Here is a 19139-nt window from a genome sequence, read left to right as displayed (position 1 = left end):
AGACAAAGACTCAGCATGCTGCAGACTAGTGAAAATAAGAAAACATTTTTTCAAGGACACAAAAATAAATATAGCAGCTTAATATTCATTACATTCACCAGCATTCATTTGTTACCCATTTTAGCAGAGAGAAGTCTGATGCAGACAGCTTAATAAGACTTGTTGGAATATCTACAAAGACTGAGGATAATCGATCTAATGGTATACTAGATTTTTCTTGTCCTCTTGAATTTATTTCTTCAAAGCCCTGGGGATGATTCTGTCTTGACACAAATTGCCTATTGGGTAACCTCATGTCAAACATATGTGTCAATGATGACTATTCTTCCCCCCTCCCCCCCCCCCCTTTTTTTTTTTCTATAATCCATTTATCATCTAGGAAGGAGCAGGGAAGAAGCACCAATGTCCCTGAAGAAGCCAGTAACCACCTGGCTCTCGCTGCTCATCTCCAATCCCATCTAGGCCGCCCATCCACATGCACAGGCAGTGGGGACCCTCACAAGACACGCTTCCAGCCGAGCTCTCAGTCGGTGCACACCAGCTTTAGCCAGGCATGAAGCGCCGTACCACATTACACCACCAAGCCTGCGTGCCCCACTGGGAGGCCAGCAGCTTTCAGAAGAGCCCCTGCTTTCTCCCAGCCAGAAGCATGGCTGGGGCCAGCCCGGGAGGTGAGGTTAGGAAAGTGGAGAGAAATAAAACCACCTGCCACAGGGCCGAGCTGTGGCAACCCCGGTGACAGATCTGCTGCTTGCTGGAGACTGAAAAATGAAGCAGTGAGGGGAGAAGCTCAATTGCAAAACATCAGCCCTACTGAGAGCTTCATTTCCTGCTGCAATTCAAATATGTTTCAAGCACATCAGGATTATTTCCTTTTTTTTTTTTTTTTTTCTTTTGACCAATTGCATAGGTTCTGAATGCCAGAAGATTAAGAAAAAAAAATAAAACCAATTCTGAGTGCAGGGGGAAATCCTCTGGAGGACAACCAGATTCATGCTGGCTGCAGCCGCCCTCCTAAACTAATACGTCTCCTCTGGAGACTGCTGACTTCTTGCCTTTGCCCTACTGTATCAGTAGCAACAGCAACCAAAAAAATAAAAAGAGGAGAGAAACGGAAACGTTGCAAGCTTATCTCCTTTCAGCCTATTAGTTATGAAACCACGACTTACCCCTCTCCTCCCCGCTGAGGTAAGCGCGAGCAGAGGCCTCCCCACCACAGGGAGGGCACTACCTCATGGCCTCCCGCCTCCAGGGCACCGAGGGCAGCGTCCGTGCGGCCTACAGGAAAATGCTCCGGCACCCGTCCTGCTGTAACTAACTGCTTGGTCTGACAAGCTTCAGCCCGCCCTGACACTCATCATCCACTCGAATATAAACTCTTTCATTTTTACTAAATTAATCCTGATTTAGAGCACTGGAAAGTGACATCTGAGCCTGTAAGATCTTACTCAAAAAGATTAGGACTTCCGCTGGTTAGCCGTGTCTGTTTTATATTAACGTACACACGAAGAGGACAAATATGAAACAGAGAAAGCCTTAATAAATTTGCAGATATTTCTAAACTACAAGTGACTGCAAGTACATTGGAGGCAGGATCAGAATTTACAACCACCTCAAGAAATTACACAAACAAGTGGGCCAGAGGGAGGAGAGGATACTATTCCCTGTGGAAGAGAACACAGCCTGCCTTTTAGCAATAAATCCACAGCAGCTACACAGCAGTTTGGTGTAAGACAGAACTTGAAACTGCAGCTTGCGAACCGAATGCAAGTGAACAAGATTATGAAAGAGGAAGAGACCTTAAAATAGTGATGCAGTTTGCAAAACCCCAAACAGGCCTTCTGTGCAGCTCTGTACTGCTGTTAGGCTTCAACTGGAGTGAGACACTTGGTTTCGGGAAACACATTTTCAGGGAACTTCAGGACCAAAATAGAGCTCTAAAACATGACTTACAAGGAAAATCCAAGCAAACTGGAGACATTCAGCATACACAGAACAAACTTTAAAGGGAAGATGAGAACTTATTAAAAGGAATCTGAAGAAAATTTAAGGGAGTATGGGATATTTTTAAAGGGATAATTCAATGCAATATGTAGACAGTTGATACTACAACACTCAGCTGTTTTCCACATCCAAGACACACAAAGAGGTTTCATCCTGCTCGATTAAAATCAGTGTAAACGAGGACTTTGGTTACCAACTCATCAGAGTTATTGTGGGTGAACCGCAGAAGACCATTTCAAAAACAGATCTAACCCAATGGTGACTGAAAGTCAAAAGGACCCTTTTTAGCAGGCTTCAGTAGGCAAGAGACTGAACGTATGAAAGCAAAAGAGCCGAAACAAAGTTCACACCACACTGATATAAATGCAAAGCTTAATGCAAATATGATAAGCTACAGTGGGACTGCAGTTCCAATAAAAAGCGAGGAACGCACACTATTTAGCATTTCAGCTGGATATTACACCATAAAAGGGACGGTTATTTAAATGGTGTGGCACATGGTGCTACAGAAATTTCTGCCAAAATCAATAAAAATACATGTACCTCAAAAAGTTCAAGGGGGAGGCGAGTGTCCTCGGGGAGAAGCACACAAACACGTGGCATGATTCCAGCAGAACTTCAGACCCCGTTTGGTTCACATGTCAGTAGGTAATTACAGCTATGGTTTTCTTCCCATGAGTTCACACGCTGAGTTTCTGTTCAGGGCGGATGTATTTTGCAGGCATGATCTCACATGTGCCTGAATCTCATCTTCCTCTTGGCACTGCATTGATGTGCAACACTTCCAGGGCCCCACTCCCACCAATGTCCAAGCCCAGCCCCAGACAACAGCAAATCTCTAGGGTCAGAAGGGTGACAAAGGAGGGACAAGACATTTTAGGGACTTGAGCAAAGTCCAAAACATCTGACTTGCCAGGTTTTGCCATTACATCACAGGCAGATCTTGCTCAGGTTCAACTTCCTCTTGCTCTGCACATCGCACACAAACCCTCCTGCAACACAGCTCTCCCTGAGGCATCTGTGTGAGAACCCATCTGCTCTCTTGCCCAGCACAAACGCACTCCTGAAACACCCCAAAAGTCTCTCAGCTAACTTCTGCCTATGCAGCAGGTGTCAAATATACTTTAAAGAAATTAAACATGAATGCTTATGTTTCCTGACTTCTCTCGGAGTGTCAGTGCTTGTGAAGAAGACTGTAGTCAGTTGTTACCATTTTCACTAAATAATACAATCCTCTGTGGATTTTCATCTCCTGCATTTGCCTTCTGCATAGCCAGTACAAAGTTCAAATTAAAAATGTTTAAGTACTGAGGCCGATGACAGTGTCATTTCCATTAATAGCAGAGTAACTATGTATGAACACGCAAATCAGTCCATAACAACATTTCACTTCTTCCTTTGCATTAGGAGTGCTACAGTTGGCATGGAGCTCCACTCAACCACCAAAGCAGATGTTTTACCTCTATTTTGAATCTGGAACGGATTAGCTTTATTCAGCATATCCTGATAATATCCTTGTACTCGTGATCAACCAAAAGACTGAAGCTGACAGGAAAAAGAATTAAAAATAAAATCCAGCATTGCTGATGAATGCACCCTCAGGTGGTCAGAACAAAGATGTGAAATGGGAATTTTAAAAGGTTTTAAAATTGGCTTCAGTTCAGAAACCAGTTCAGGATCTGCCAAGCAGGGATCTTCTGATGGTGAGAAATCTAGCAGCTCCAAAGTGATACAAATTAAACTGAAAGTTGAGCTAGAGAGCTGCACAAAGCACCTATACTCTTTCTTTCAACAAGTTACCAAATTCTGTCTCACAAGTTATGCCTTTGCCTGCATACCCTCTGGAAATGCTGCAAGATACCTCTGAGACTACTGCCACGCTTCAGAGAATCAATATGAACCTCCCTCCAGCACTATCCAGTGCATTAAATACCTCTCCTTATCTGAGAAAAAATACTCTTGGACAAGAAGCATCAGCCAGAAGCCTAAGTGTACGCATTCTCCTCTGCTGAGGAAACAGGACACAAATTTTGCTCCTTCTCCTTCTTCTCAAAGGAAGCATCCAGCCACGGCCACAGCTCCTTGCTGAAACACATCAAGCAAAGGCAAGAGGGAAAGGGCACAGAGCACTTCGAATTCTCTATGAAACAAAGTGCTCAGGCAAACCAGAAAGAAGAAAAAGAAGAAAACAAGCAAACAAAAAACAGAAAACCAGTAGTCTTTACAAAACCCTTTTCAAACCTCAAATGCAGGTGACATTTATAATCCCAAACTCATTTTTTATTTTGCTAGAGAGGCCGCAACTTATTAAAGCTGAAAGAGAGTTTATTCAGACTTTTATTGTAATTTAACACTTCAGCCTCTCACTTCTTTTTTGTGAACCATTTCACTTCAAAAGGGGAAAAAACTTGCTGTTCCACCTTGTTCCATTGTGCATCTTGAGTCTGATGCCAAAGGGAATGCTTACAGAAGGGAATAATTTAAGGTTTGGGGAAAGGAATTACATATTTTTTTAACACTGATGTTTTATAGAGGAAAGGGGGGACACAAATCCATATCCTGAGTCCCAAAAGACAACAAATCTCTGTTTCTGCTCCACTTCTTTTGTCAACATTCCAGTATTAGTCTCATCAAAATCATCCCAGTATGTATGAGAGTTGATGGCAAAAACTTCCAAACTACACCAAGAGACTGAGACCAGAGCTCAATGCTTTTAAAATCCTTACCCTCTACATACAAAGTTATGTGATCTTTTGGAGAGATGGGAAAGGTTTCAGGGTGGTGGGAAAGGCTGTGCCATCTTACTAACTACATTCACCTTTACTGTAAGGAATTAAAAATAAAAAATAATTTTATGAAAAATGTTTAAAAAGCAAACACAAAAAGGAAGTAGCCTGTTCACAGGAGTCTGTCAAACTGCTTTTGCTGAGTTTTGCACAGGGAAGTACAGGACTCTTCTGCTTGCAGCTACTTCACGTAGGCTCCAGATTCCCTTCTCCTCTGGAGTATGATGGGTATGAAGAGAGTTTCTCTACACTATCTGCAAAGTCTCATCAACCAACTGAAACTACACTGTAAATGGGACTTGCCCAAGGGGAATTCAATCCCACTGCACTCAGTTAAAATGGTGGCTGGCTGAGACAGAGAGCTTTAAGCCACAGGAATATGGTGATGTTAGCAAAAGAAAGAAAAGAATAAAAAGAAAAGAAGGTGTGGTACCCTTCTCCATCTCATTGAGATGGAGGAGGGCAGCGTTACATTGCCTGTACTGCTGTTTTCATGCAGCTTTAACACAGACAGAATCTCAAGGCAGTAACTACAGGAAGGGGATGGAAAAAGCAGCAAAGTGTTCCTGGTGGGGACAAGCCCCCAGCACCCTGCCCTTTGCTGATCTCCTACCTGGGACTTGCCAGCTCTGCGGCCTGCACCTCACATCTGACTGGACTGAACCCAGCACCACACTGGTCCTGTGGCTCCAGACCTCAGCTGGAGGAAGCCATTCTGCCACATGTTCTGAGGAAGGCAACCTGGATTTTTGGTGGTCTCCTTTATGACCTAATTCAGACCTCTAGCTCCTAAGCTGGACATCCTGTAAAATGTAGGTCAAATCCATACAACCGTAAGCAGCAGAGTGAAATACAGGAAACCTGTTGTCCCTTTCTGTGCCAAAGCAGCATGTAGACCATGGAGGAGAGACTGCATATTTCTGATGAACTCTAACTCAAATTCCTGTTCCCCAAAGCTGTTTGGGTCCTAGAGGCATTTTAAGTATTTCTTATTTAAATTTTATTTCTGTCTCTACAGAGAAGAATAAAAAGGCAAAAAAAATCCCCTCCGCATCATATCAAATATTTTAACAGATTTCCACAAACCAAGAACAAGACATTCCTAATGTAGACAGTCTTATGAAGACACTACAGTGTCACCGTGCTAAATTTTTACTCTCCCTGACAGAGCTGTCAGCTAACTTGCTGCTCTGACACAGATTCTGAGAAAAGCCTCAGGAAATACTTTAGGCAGGTTTCTGTGAAGAAAGAAAAAAACAAATCACGTTTCTAAACAGCTGCACCCAGCTCTGCCAGCCCAGTCCGTTTCAGGCAACAGAAGTACCACATAGCACAGCTTGCTCTGGTAGGAGGTAACAACCAATAGTGTGCCAGTCTTTTTGCAGTTTTTCACTGGAGGGCTATGTGACTCTGGCTTTCATTCAGCTTAATGTATTGAAAGAGCAAAATTTGGCCACTACAAGCTCTGAGTTTGCCGAGCAGTGCTTGACAGAGATAAGAGGGCAGTCAGTCACAGCTGGGTGTCACCATCAGCCTCCACCACGCTCAACGCAGGCTGCATTTATGCAATTATGCTCCATCCCAAACCAGCACAGTCTCTGCTGTGCAAATCCTACATTGTTCCATCCACACGACCAGTTAAGCCCTTCTTACTGTCCAAGTTCAGCTCCTTTCCCTTTCCCACTCCCCAGCTGATGTCCAACCCATCCTTCCTACAAAGCTTCCTGAGGGTTACACAGGCAGGGGAGAGGAAGAGGCCTGGGGAGCTGTGATTTTGCAGGGAAGAATTGTGATTGCTAACAAAAAAGAAGACAAATACTGGGGAGCAAAGAGTTAAAAATGCTGTGCCCTCCCTCATCTGCTCCAAACATGAGAGTGAAGATGAAGCCCCCAGTTACCTAAAAATACCAGGTTGCTCATCGCTCTCTGCAGCTTCCCTCCTGGCTACACTGGCAGTGACAGGGACTCACCTCTGCATGGCAACGTCAACTGAAAAAAGATTCGTCCTTTGTATCTGATACCACTGAATTGTTACGAGAAATAAGAGACAGACTAACTGCTTGCTAAAACAAGTTGATTTTTTTAAATGACATATGAAGAATTACATTTAAAAAAAGGCGAAAACAGAAAAGTGCGATTTAAGGCTACCACTAAAAGCCAAGCCATGAAAAGCACAGCGTAAGGGAGATTTACTGTGCATACAGACTAAACTCAGATCTGTCTTGCTTAGCTAACATGGCCCTGTTAATTACCAGCGTTAATCTGCCCAGCAGCCCTCTTGCTGTTATCAGGAACCACAGCTCAATTTTTGTGCATTCACAACGAATGCACAATCCTCAGCTTAAGAAAAGTTACTTGACAATACGCAGTTCTGAAATGAAAGCAGTTTGCCTATCATGAGTGCAATACACAAGCTTTGACTGGAAACTTAGAAAGAACATAATGAAATGGAGATTAAGAAGTGTATATATTAAAGATCACATCACTTGATAGCAAAGGCAAACTTTTACAGTTGTACAGGATAGCTTTATGAAAACTAGCAATGGTACCAAGCACGATCACTCCAGTTCAGACCACTGTATAATGCACTAGCCAAAAATCAAACACAGAACTAAAATGGCTAAGAATTCTAAAAGGTCAAGAATTACATCCTGAATTACAGTCCTCAAGTAACGCCTGAGCGCCATGAAGTAGATGTCTTTGCACATCTATGCCCAAAAGTTTATTTCAGAGCCTCTAATTTGTACTACTTTTAAAAGAAGGTGATAAGAAATGTTATTTTCACAGTTGGAAAACCACTTCTCACATTCATTTCTCCTTATCATTTCTCTCAAACATTGCTGTTCAAACACTATTATACATGCAAGGTGTAATTAAGATGCTCTAGATAAATAGGCTAACAAGAAGTCTGTTTGCATGATGGGAGGGAAAAAAAAAAAAAGCAACAGTGTCAAAAATGACCCAAGACTGGTTTCATTCATCCAGTTACAGAGCTAATGGCCAGCACTAGTGACTAGGTTTGAATACCTGCTGTATAACTAGTCCAAGGGGCTCACAGCCACCACACTTTGCACTTGGAGACAATCATGTTTTTCCACCCAGCAATCTCAAAGCACTTTCTAAGGGTGGATCCCAGCTTCCCAGGCTAAGAAATCAGCACAGAGCAACACCACAGAAAGTTGTTTTAGGACCAATTCTCCTTTCAAGCGTTTTCACGTTTTGCGCTTTCAACATTTGCAAAGCACTTAAAATACTTCTCAAGTGGTTCTTGTTGAGTGACAGTATTATTAAATTTCTGAGTAAATTGGCATTTATGGAAGAATTGGTGATAAGATCTGTAAACGAACTCCCAGGCATCAGAGCAAATGGAATTACAAGAAGCTAGAAAAAAATGGTTTGTGCTTTCCTCTTTACTCTCAGCGCCACCCAAAAAAGGAATTTATGTAAACAGAGAACAGGGCAATCACAAGTCCGCATGGCATCACTGCGTTGGGATTAACATCTGCATAGCCACCACTGATTCCAAAAGCCGAATTTCAAAATCCTTCTAGTGCTTACTCTCTGCCATGACTGTTCATCCTCACTCCCAGCTGTTATATGAAAAATACACAGTTGTTAATTAGCCCCATGGAAAGGAACTGGGTTAGTAATTGTTCAGTTTCTAGCACATTGCTGTCCTGTGTCACACCAAACATCCAGCCAACATCCCCAATCTCACAGAAGGCAGAATAATTTATGCACCACTAGGGGAAAAAATCATCTTCCCCACCCCTTCCACCCATGGGACCAATCCAGAAACCAAACCTGAGCACAGAAGCCTGCAATCCCGACACCACACACACCTCACAGGGTCTGCTGTAGTTAGAGAAGAGGAGCAGCAATTCATGCAAAGCGCAAGGCAGAAGGCAAGAGATATGCATTTATTTTAATTTCCCCAGATGTTTAATGCCCAGTTGCTTTCCACAGGTGCACAGCAGTGTGCCAGGCTGCAGCAATGAAGCACCAGGTTCTGCTTAGCAGGGCCTTGACAGCCGTGCCCGGTCAGGTAGCTTTCTCGAACATAGGGATAATGTCCCTTTGCAGGAAAAGAAAGGTTAATTAACCTCTTTGAAGAACCATAATTAAGGCAACACGGAAGTCGGTTCTGTAAGTAAGACCTCAAGAAATTATTGGTTCCTGTAGTTGATACATGCAGTTTGCTTTGCAGATCTAGTTGAACAAAGCATTAAAATGTAATCCTGGATGAATTTTACAACGCTTCCCCCCTCCCATCCCCCGTGTAAATTTAATTTCATTTATCAGTTCAGCCTCAAGTCAGGAGTTCAATATTTAGTTCCTATATTTAATTATATTTTCTTTTCATCTTGGCCTTTTCCAGCTAAATGTTTAATCAGAGTGTTCACTGTAATATAAAAATTACTAGAGTGAAAAGAATGAAGTAATAATATTCTCATCCTTACACATAATGTTGTAAGTTGAATTCCAGAAAGTTGATTAAAAGGGCCAATGATGCCACTGAATGAAGAAGCTACTAATAAGCCCTCAAGGAGAAAGTGAGCTAAGTAGTGGTAAAAATTCACAGCCAGAATACAAAACCATAAGGTCTTTTAGAGACTATCAGAGACCCATTCTTCAATAGGATGCAATGAAAGCACAATATAAGTTTCTAAGGTCAATGTTTCCCGATTTCACCCACACAATACTGGTGACAAGAACGCCAGAGTGAAAAACGCAGCCCAGATTTCTCCAGCTGGCGCGTGGTTAGGAAGCGAGGGCAAGCAGTCCATGTCCCCGTGGTACCAGAGCCTTCACCAGGTCCATCGCTCCAGCAGCAGGTTAGCCACTGCAAGTCCTGGCTTGGTTATTCCAGTAACAACCCATGTGTCCTGACAAATTCCTCAGCACCCAAACCCTCCTCTTTCACGAGAGCAGGAGGAAGGGCTCATGTTCGCTTTTGACAACATCTGCATGCTGTGCAAGGGCTAAGCGTTGATGCTACTGTCATCGTTATCCGTCCTTCACTTGGTCTGTGCCCACAGTGAATCACTTCTTCTGTGTTTCTGCATGAGTATCCACAATAAAACTTGCCATGGACAAAACATTTCAGTTACAGTTCAGTTTCCACTAGAAAACAGACAGACTTACTCCAGAACCTGCTGCATAAAGGATTATGCATTTCCTTTCCAGAGTACTTCTTCCTGGCTCTGGCTCCATGTTATACACATTCTCTCCCCCAGTTGTGTAGAATTTGCAGTCCCTGTTTCCCACACCTCTTTTTCTTTGCTGTAGTCTCCGGTGAGGCCACTTTTTCCTGCAGAAATTATTCATTTTTAATGGGCACCATCAGTCTTCTGTTAGTGTCCTTGCTTACTGTGAGCAGACTGAACTTCAAACTGCTCTTTTTTCTGAATCATGTAAAGACATGCTGTTCATCAAACCCTATCTACAGAGGAAGTCTCCTTCTAAACTAGGCAGGAGGTAGCTGGCTTGGTTCATAAAGCATGAATTACTGCTGGTTTTTTCGGCTTTTTTTTTTTTAGTTCACTGTCAATCTTTTGACATTTAAACTTGATGCAGCCACATAAATTGTCTGAAAATATGTAACATTTACCAGATTTTTTAGACAAGCCTCCTTTTTAGGAAACCCTGCAAAGTTTTTCTCATCCATCAACATCCTCCCATCCAGGGAGTGCATTGAGCACTGTCCAAATTTGGGAAACTTCAGGTGACAGTCACACACACTACTGAGGCTGCTCTGGATGTCAAGTCACCTTAACTTCCATTAATTAAAAAAACAAACAAACAACAACAACAACAACAACAACAAAAAGACTAAAACCTCCAACTTAGGCACTGCCTATTCACTGCCTCTGCTCTGGAGATCTGAACCACCACTGTGTATTGGTATTTTGTTTTCCAGTTCAAAAAACACACTTTGTCCTGGGGCTCTGGCAAGCCTGGGCTGCGAGTGAGCTGTGACAGCCTCCGGTGTCCCCAGCCACCTACCCTGCACCCCTCTGCTAGGAGAGGGGCCAGGACAAGGTATGTGCCACATCTGCTGTCAATGATCTTGGGGCAAAAAACACCAGAAAAATGTTCAGAGTGACTACAACAGCCCTGGAAACATTCAGCAGAGAGCGAGGAATTCCTTGCGCTGTAAGCAAATCTGCCAGAGCTTGTCCATCAGAGCCCTGATACAGGGCAAAACATAAATAAACTTAGAAAATCCTCTCTCGCAAGGATTGAAGCCAGTTAAAATTAGTGTTTGAGAACAACTGAAGAGCACAGAGTGCTTGCTGAGCCCCACGCTGGAGTGCTGCTAATGCTTTGAAAATCAGTACAAAGATGAAGTGATTTGACTTTGCATTCAGAGCTTAGCTTCACAAAAGTGGAAACACACTTCTGCCAGGAAACTGAAATATGTTCAAGGACTGGGGTCCAAGAGAAAGCAGGTTTAAGACCTCTGCTTTCATAACAAACGCTACCTTGATTGCTCTAAAAAATAAATAATTGCCATATATGCATGCAAACGATATACAGATTTCTTGTAAAGATTTCCTCAAGTACACCAAGGAAAGAAAGCCTGAAGGATGATTGTTGGTCTAGCCCAGAGCTGTCTGCGTTTTGGGACAACGTTGCTCTTCCTGTGATTATCCTGTTTTGTTCAACATCAGCAATTCCCTCTGTTTTCTTGAGGGAGAACCAAAAAGGTTCAAGGGAAAAGGCTGGGGGAAGAGAGGTACAAATAAAAGAAAAAACAAGCAGCCTGTAAGACCACATAGCAGCAGTACCTGCAAGTGACGTGATGATGTGCTTCATCTCAGGAAAGTAAAAGCCACAAGTCCACTAAAGTTCAGTTTCAACAGGCTTTGAAGCTTAATCCCAAAGGGGAAAATACCTAGCATGTATATTGCATGGAAGACAATGAAAGGAAGAGCCAAGTCAGAGACAAACCTGAGTATCAGCTGATGTCTCCTCCTCCATGTAGGCATGGATTCTGGACAAAATCAACCACCTAAAATGAATTTTCCTATTCATTTTCACAAAGTAACTGGGAAGGTACAAGAGACACGTAACAAGACACTGAGCTTTTTCCTTCCAAAACAGCAGCTTGCATCCAGCCTGTATCAATGACAGACAAGCCTGCCACATCAGGCTTACCCACTGATCTGGATCAGCGTCCATACCAGCAAAAAGAAAGTCACTCCATAGAAAATTCAGCCCAAAACGAAGCGTAATTCCTTAGAAAAGCATAATGTGGTCAATGAAAAACAGATAAAGTGCTGTTTCTGCTTGCCTGGGACTAATGCAAATCATGTCCCTTGACTAGAAGCAAGTACCTTATGCTTAGGTGATGTTATAGCCCAAGACCTGGCATGGTTCCCAAAGAATCCATCCCATTTTCAAGAAATCACAATTATGCCATGTATTAGTGCAATTCTTTTAAGGTGGTAAGATCATTTAATCAGATTGTTACAATATGAAACAAGTAAGTAAGGCAGCGAGAAGAGAGTCATAGAACAAGATGATTTTTTTCTACAGAAAAGACGGTTCTTATTTTCTCAGAGTAATGCTCTGCTGAACATTAAAACTTTGTAAGATGCTTAAGACAATAATCTCTTATATATGTACGTACCAGCCAGCTGAGAGAGAAGGAAGATGACATTCCACTTTTGGTTTTGCTGATGTGTCTGCCTAACAAAAACCTCCTAGTGGAGACTGGGTTTTCAAAGTTTCTGTGTTATTTGTGGGGTTTTATTTTTAATTTTAGTCTATGCAGTTCACTGAACAAACTAAAATACAGCAGCACTAAATCTGGTGTAATTCGGTACAACTAGTACAACTCTGTCTATACTAGGAAGCCAAAAAAAAAAAAAAAAGGAACAAAATCCACATCCCTTGGGCTGGCACTGACATGTTAACAAACACTGCTAGTATAAGCAGGATGTTATGGAAATATAATTCAGATGTCGATATGCATACGTGGATGCATGTATTGCCTATGTTTGCCCCATCCCAAAGAAATGGTCTTGGCCCAGCTGTGCTTATCTATTGGAAAAACCTTCACTTTTATCTCTCCAGGAACATAGCATTTCTACTCAACAACTCATGGCTTCGTAGCCCAGACCAGTGATTTACTATTGGGCTGATAGCAACTCTCCTACTTGCCAGGTCCTCAAGTCTTTCATGTTTTATTTCAGTGCTTTTCAGGGCCGCAGGTCCCCTTGGGATTACTGAGCCAGAGAGGCTGTGCCTAGCAATGACACTGATACTGAAGACGTGCAACAGAAAAACTACATCAGTGCAGACATCTCCATGTCTGTCAGACACACGCACTTACTGAGCACCTTCCCGCTCCTGACAGGTGCTGGGTACGTCAGGCCAACATCCCCTTGGGTCTCATCCTGGTAACCCATGTCTGAGGGCAGCTCAAACAGACAAAACTTCTCCCAGACTCGCCAAGGACTGCATCAGGTAGAGAAGTTTCTCTGCAAACTAGATTTGTGAATACCCACGCCAAGCAAGCTTCCTGGTGTGAACCAGGAGCAGGCCCTGTCCCCACAGCAGGGCGACAAGAAGCACAGACTGGCAGCAGTGGCTGTGAGGAACAGCCTGCGAAAGCCAGCGCCGACAGAGCCGCCTGAGTCACACCACTCACCTCGGCCAGCACAGTCCTGACAAAAATATCACAGGACTGAAAAGAACGAGCAATCCACAGTCATCTTGCAGACTGCTGGGAGCATGGGACAGGGTGATGCTTATTACTTGATTTCACGAGCCCTTCAGAGTAACAGACGGGAGGGAGAAGAAGAGAGAGGGAGAGTCACTAAAGCTTAATAATTATTATTTTTAAATAGAAGCATATCTCTAGGATTGCTGGGGCACTGCTGGCCTGTGAAGCCCTGGCCCACCGACGACACAGCAAGGGGAAACTGGCCTGCGGCCCGCACCAATGGAGACTGCCAGTCATCACAGAGCGCCGCTGGCACAGCTCCTGGAGACATAGATCTAGGAGGAAAATTAACTCAGGTTTAATAAACACTGTAGGATAAACACGATTTCAGATAGGCACCAGCCAGAAATACTTAGCTTTTTTCTTAAAGGCATAGTCAACATCTAGGCAACAGTATCCGCATCTTAAAACAGCAAAGTCTCCCACACCTTTTCCTTATTATCTCTAAAAGAAGGATCCCAAGAGGTTGGTTTCCCCCCAGTTTCAAGCACATGATCACAATGTCTCAGATGACACCAGAATGAAACAAGAACAGGTAACAGCATATTACCAAAGGCAGGTGGTATCTGTTACAACCCAGCCGACAAGAGCACCCCTTGCATCGGATAACCTTTCAGTCAAAGCACAAAACCTAACTCAGGCAAGCATGTTTCTAAAGTCAGGACCAAAACAGAAACCTACACAGACAGTCTGGAAAACAACAGGCCTCGACTTCACAAGTCACAAGGATTAACACATCTCCAAGTTGCACTGATGAAGAACACTTTCTGTTGATTTTATATGGTTGGTGCCTACTTACTTTGGCATTGCAAAATATCTGCAAAGTCTCTTGGACAGTTAAAAAATAATAATGAAAATAATAATGTAATGTTAAAAATATGCACATATTTTTGCAAATAAATATGCAAATATTTAATGCAAAAATAATGTAATGTGAAGGGAAAAGCATGAGGGCACATAGAGCACTTAACTCTCATGCATTCTTCAGAGAACAGGAGACAATCTCTTCCAAATATATAGCAAGAAATGCAGCATTTGAAGAAACAGCAGGGTAAACCTCAGCCTATAAGCACAACATTTCTATGCTTCATGAATATGTTATAAGAAAAGATACTCTGGCTCTTAAACTACACCTCAAAATCATCAGCAATGTCATTGCATTTCAACACAGTCAGGATTCTTCTGTTTGTGTGGGTGTCCCTCGCAGAAGACAGCAACACGAATGCCTTGATTTTGACACTTTGTCAATAGAAAATTCCTGCTGTCATTTACACTTGCTGTGACAAACAATTCTTGCTGTGCCAGCCCAAAGTTTCTCCCTAACACGTTGTCGGCAAGTTAAAAAAATTGCATCTATCAGCTCAGAACAGGGCTTCCTCCAGTGCAGTGAGAGGAACTGCAAAAGATATCTTGGAGGTTTTTGCTAGCAGGTATCAGAGAAAACAGCTGAAAACACAAGATCAATGAACACAACCGTATCAAAAAGCAGAAAGTAGTACTAAGTAAGTGACAACCCATCCACTTTGCTCCACAATCATATTTTGGGTTAGTACAAGGTCTGGCAATCTGTGCTTTGGAGGGGAGGTGCAGTGCGAGAGGCTGCCATCCAAGTAAGTCCCATTTAAAGCAAGACTAAACTCTGAAGGCAAGGAGGAAATAAATCATCTGAGTAACTGCGAGTTACAGCTAAATGCCAGCACATTTCATGGGGTAAGACAGCCAAAGTATATACAAATGTAAAAGAAGATGAACTCTCCATGAGATGGAACAACAAGAGATAAAGGAGGCTCCAGGAAATTCTGATCTTGCTTCCAAAATGTCACACAGTCAGGTTGGGGCAAAATGGAGCCAACATTTCTTCATAGCCACGGAAGTAGGCAGTACGGCAAAGCCATGAGATAACGAAAACTCATGTCAGATAGGAATCATATAAACAGCAAAGAGTCTAATTATATAGCCTGTACTGACAAAAATCAGACCTACACGATTGATTTACCTAAAGCTAGTGAGTGAATGAATAAATGACTGAGAGGGAAAAGAAAAAAAGAACGAGCTGTGTGTCCCCCTGCAGCAGTGGAATTAATACAGAAATACAAGAGTCCCCTGTGGGGAGTTTCCCCTCTGCACACGCTTTCCCGTTACCTTGCAGCAGCCATGTTTCAGCATAGAGCTGGGGGATAACGCAAGAGGGCTCTGTCCCATCTCACAGCCCAGTTAACATTGGCAGTTCTGCAGACTGAAAATTCATTACAGGTGTTGGTCTGTAAATCCACCCACCTGCTTTCCTACAAATATCCAATAATATCCAGAGCAATAGACTGACATTTTATCATTCCCATAAACACTGTGTCAAAAAGAAAACATTTGCCTCATCAGCTTTGGCCAACCAGACATCTCACTTCTAGACCCCAAACTGAATCCAGGCCGCTACCTTTATCAGAGCAAGCAGATCTATTTTCCATATGGACAGAGACACAAAAATACAAACAGGCATAAGGAAGCAACAACACTTATTTTGAAAAGAAATGTGACAGAATGTCAAAGACTGATCAGATCAGTAATGGAAACCTATCAACCCATATGGCAACTCCTACACTTCTGTTATTTGGCACAGCTTATCAGCAACACGATAATGGCTTTCTGCCATTAAGTAGCATCACTGTCTTTTCATGATAGGAAAAAGCTGACATCGAGATCTTGCTGGGTGGCCCATGAGCAAGACACAGCTGAGGTAAAGAGATGTCCTCTGTGAACACCACAGCTCGGCAGCCATTTTACATTCCCACCTAGAGTGCAGACCAACGCTTCCCTGCCCTCAAACCACTACTGTAACGCATACTTTACAAAACCCACATTCATTTTTTTCTTCCCACATTCTTCCTGAAAGAAGAACCTGACCCTGTATTGGTTGAGACAGGCAGTTATTATTATCTACAGGAAAAACAAAAGATACTCATCTCAGACGCAGCATAAACAACGGATGGGGAGAAGGGAAGCGGAGACCACACTGCAGCATTGCCATGCAGTAAAGCACTTCCGAACACCAAAAGTCCTGGTGTTTGCCCCCATTTTAGAGTTAGGGAAAGCGAGAGGCCAGGACAGGGCACATCGCATGGATACTGGCAGAACTAAAGGCCGAGCTCACCATTAGGTGGACCTGCAGGCAGCAGTTTACTTCACACAACGCTTCCACCATGTGGAGATCTGCACATGAATGAATTGGCTTTCTTCACATGAAAGAGGGAAAGGAAAAATGTTTGGCATTCAACAATTTCAGTTGCATGCTGCTTGTGTGATTGCAGCCACAAGGGACAGAAAGAGGCACTGTGTACCTGGACGCAGCGCAGCCTAGATGCAAGTTAATCGCTTCCTCCAAGGGGCCATGGAGGAGCAGGGCTGTCACAGGTGCTCACACCATACTCCCTCACGGCAGCCACTGGGAACTGCGTGAGGATGAAGGAACTTCCAATGGCAGAGAACAGCATGGGGGCTACCAGCCCAGCCACTTCCTCTGCCTGCCCTTCCCAACAACAGTGGGCTCCTTTCCTCAGAAAGAGAGGAGTGTATCCTGCTGGACAGTTGCTCAAATAACCAAAGATTCCAAAACAAGCTTCACAAATACAGAACGAGAAGGGCAAACATTGCAACTCTCCCCTTCCATGTTTTTTGTTGCTGTTACTTGGTTGGTGGGTGGGTGGGTGGGTGTACTTTTCCCCTTTTTAAAAAGAGTTTGAGGGTGGATTTTCAGGCAATGTTATTCTCATATATGCTGTGTAAAAGAAAGCAAGTCCACTTGCTGGAGGACACAAGAATGATGAAGTCTTATGGGAGAAGCTCCTGGTCTATTCTGTGTTTGAGTAGAGCTGACACAATAAGAGTCTAATTCATGCTGAGAGCTCCCTGGGTGATATAAAAAACAGTCAATATTTAATCTCCTGTTGTGTTTTGTTTTTTTTTTGTAATAATAAAAAATGTGCTATTTTCTCTACAAAATAACACGAACAAATAAGCAACAATTCAAGTTCATACTGACTTTTGTGCAGGAACAACTCACTAGGATATTATTCTGAAAGAAAAACAAAAAGTCATTGAGACAGACCCTTGTTAGCTGTTTCAGTTACTTCCACTTAAATGAACTAAAAAGAAAGAAAAGTTCTTGTTGAAATACAAGATAACTTCCTGATATTTTTGAGGTGATACAAGAGGGAGGAGTTGGAAATCTGTTGTAAAACAGTAAGAAAACACAGGGAGGAGCAATATGTTAGTGTCAGGTAAGAATTCAAGCAACAAGTCTCCAGGGGAATACGGGTCTCCAGAAGTTCAATTGCTCAGTAAATGTCAGCTGCATGAAGAAAGCGTTCAAGATAAACAAAACATGCCAATGCTCACAGTCAAGTTCAGGAGTGGCTCCATCACTTCCTTATGCTTAAAAACAGCAGTAGGAAAGATGCACTCATTTCTACGTTTCACCACCACTTCTCACTTGACAGCACAGAATCCCTTTTCATAGGAATCAATTTCAAACCTGGGACAAAATTAGATGTGCTACAGCAACAAGGATTTTCTTCCTAAGACCTTAACATTGCTTCCTGCCAGCACAGCTTGGCTGGCATAAAAGGAAGGATATGCTGCAATATAGTGACATTTACTGCAGTTATCCGTTTGCCTTAAAATACTGGCTTCTTCAAAACATCTTGGGTGGAGGAGGGAGGTGACAAATCATCACATCAAGGGGGTGGTAAGGGGAGGATAGGAATTTCCATTACAAGCTACATGTTAGGTAGTTCCACCCCCCAAAAAAAAAGCCAGTGCTGAAAAGTGATGCTATAGTAGTACATGAGAAAAGAAAGATCATGATTTTTGTATCATATTACAAGAGCAACACTTGCATTGCTTTTGGGCAGTTCAAATCCTAAACATGCATGGACGCTATCAACTTTGAAGAAGTTAAGTCCTAAAGTCTTAACAAGTGGCCCTTGTATTTCAGCCCAGCTTGAGCAGAAGTTTGGATCATAGCTTTCTTCTAACATTGGAACAGTTGTTAGCAAATATTTTCCCAAATCATAAGCACTTACTTCCCATCCCAACTACAGAAATGGACCAGGAAAAGGTATAAAGGAGTTTCCCAAATAAATTTTTGCAAGGGTAGATGCCCTATTAAAAAAACACACAGCTCTAAGGAGGCTTTGATTAAACAGTTTATTTGACTCAGGACTTAGCTCACCGTAATATACTTAAGGATGAGAGACACTGTCCTGTTCATCAAGAAACTACAATTAGAAAAGAGTCATGCAATTTATTTTACAGTGGCCAACAGCTGCTGTATGAAGCTTTGCCCTACTTCAGACAGGTGAACAGCTACCATCGTTTTGCCAGATAAAGTAGTTTTTTTAAAGAAGTTTGCACTCGCTATTTTGGAAATACTATTTTGAGGATACAGATTATGTTACTGATAAAGTAGTTTATCCCTGAAAACTTGTTAAACCAATTTTTTAAATGCATTGAGCCCTACCACTGCACCATTTTCCCACATATCTTTGCTCTGTTTTCCTTTAGAAACTGAACAATACGAGAATTTCAAGCTCCATCTCACTTTCAGTTTATACACGTGAGGA

General features: G+C 42.7%; 1 protein-coding gene across 18 annotated transcripts in view; it reads right to left on the bottom strand.

Moving 5' to 3' along the window:
* Positions 1 to 19139, bottom strand: part of ANKRD44 (ankyrin repeat domain 44) — a 154007-nt gene that overhangs the window by 86914 nt on the left and 47954 nt on the right. Inside the window, exon 1 of one of the 18 annotated variants that reach the window (XM_080599907.1) lies at positions 2548 to 17172. The exons of the other annotated variants lie outside the window; for them this stretch is intronic. Within the exon in view, the coding sequence (XP_080456033.1) occupies positions 2548 to 2607 (60 nt within the window). The 5' untranslated portion in view covers positions 2608 to 17172. Of the gene's footprint in view, positions 1 to 2547; positions 17173 to 19139 lie in introns of those variants that run through there. 18 annotated transcript variants of the gene reach the window in all.

The sequence above is a fragment of the Anser brachyrhynchus genome, assembly GCF_964034855.1.
Source record: "Anser brachyrhynchus genome assembly, chromosome: 7".
Taxonomy (NCBI): domain Eukaryota; kingdom Metazoa; phylum Chordata; class Aves; order Anseriformes; family Anatidae; genus Anser; species Anser brachyrhynchus.
Note: the sequence above shows the minus strand (reverse complement) of the source record. Positions and strands in the feature narration are given on the sequence as shown.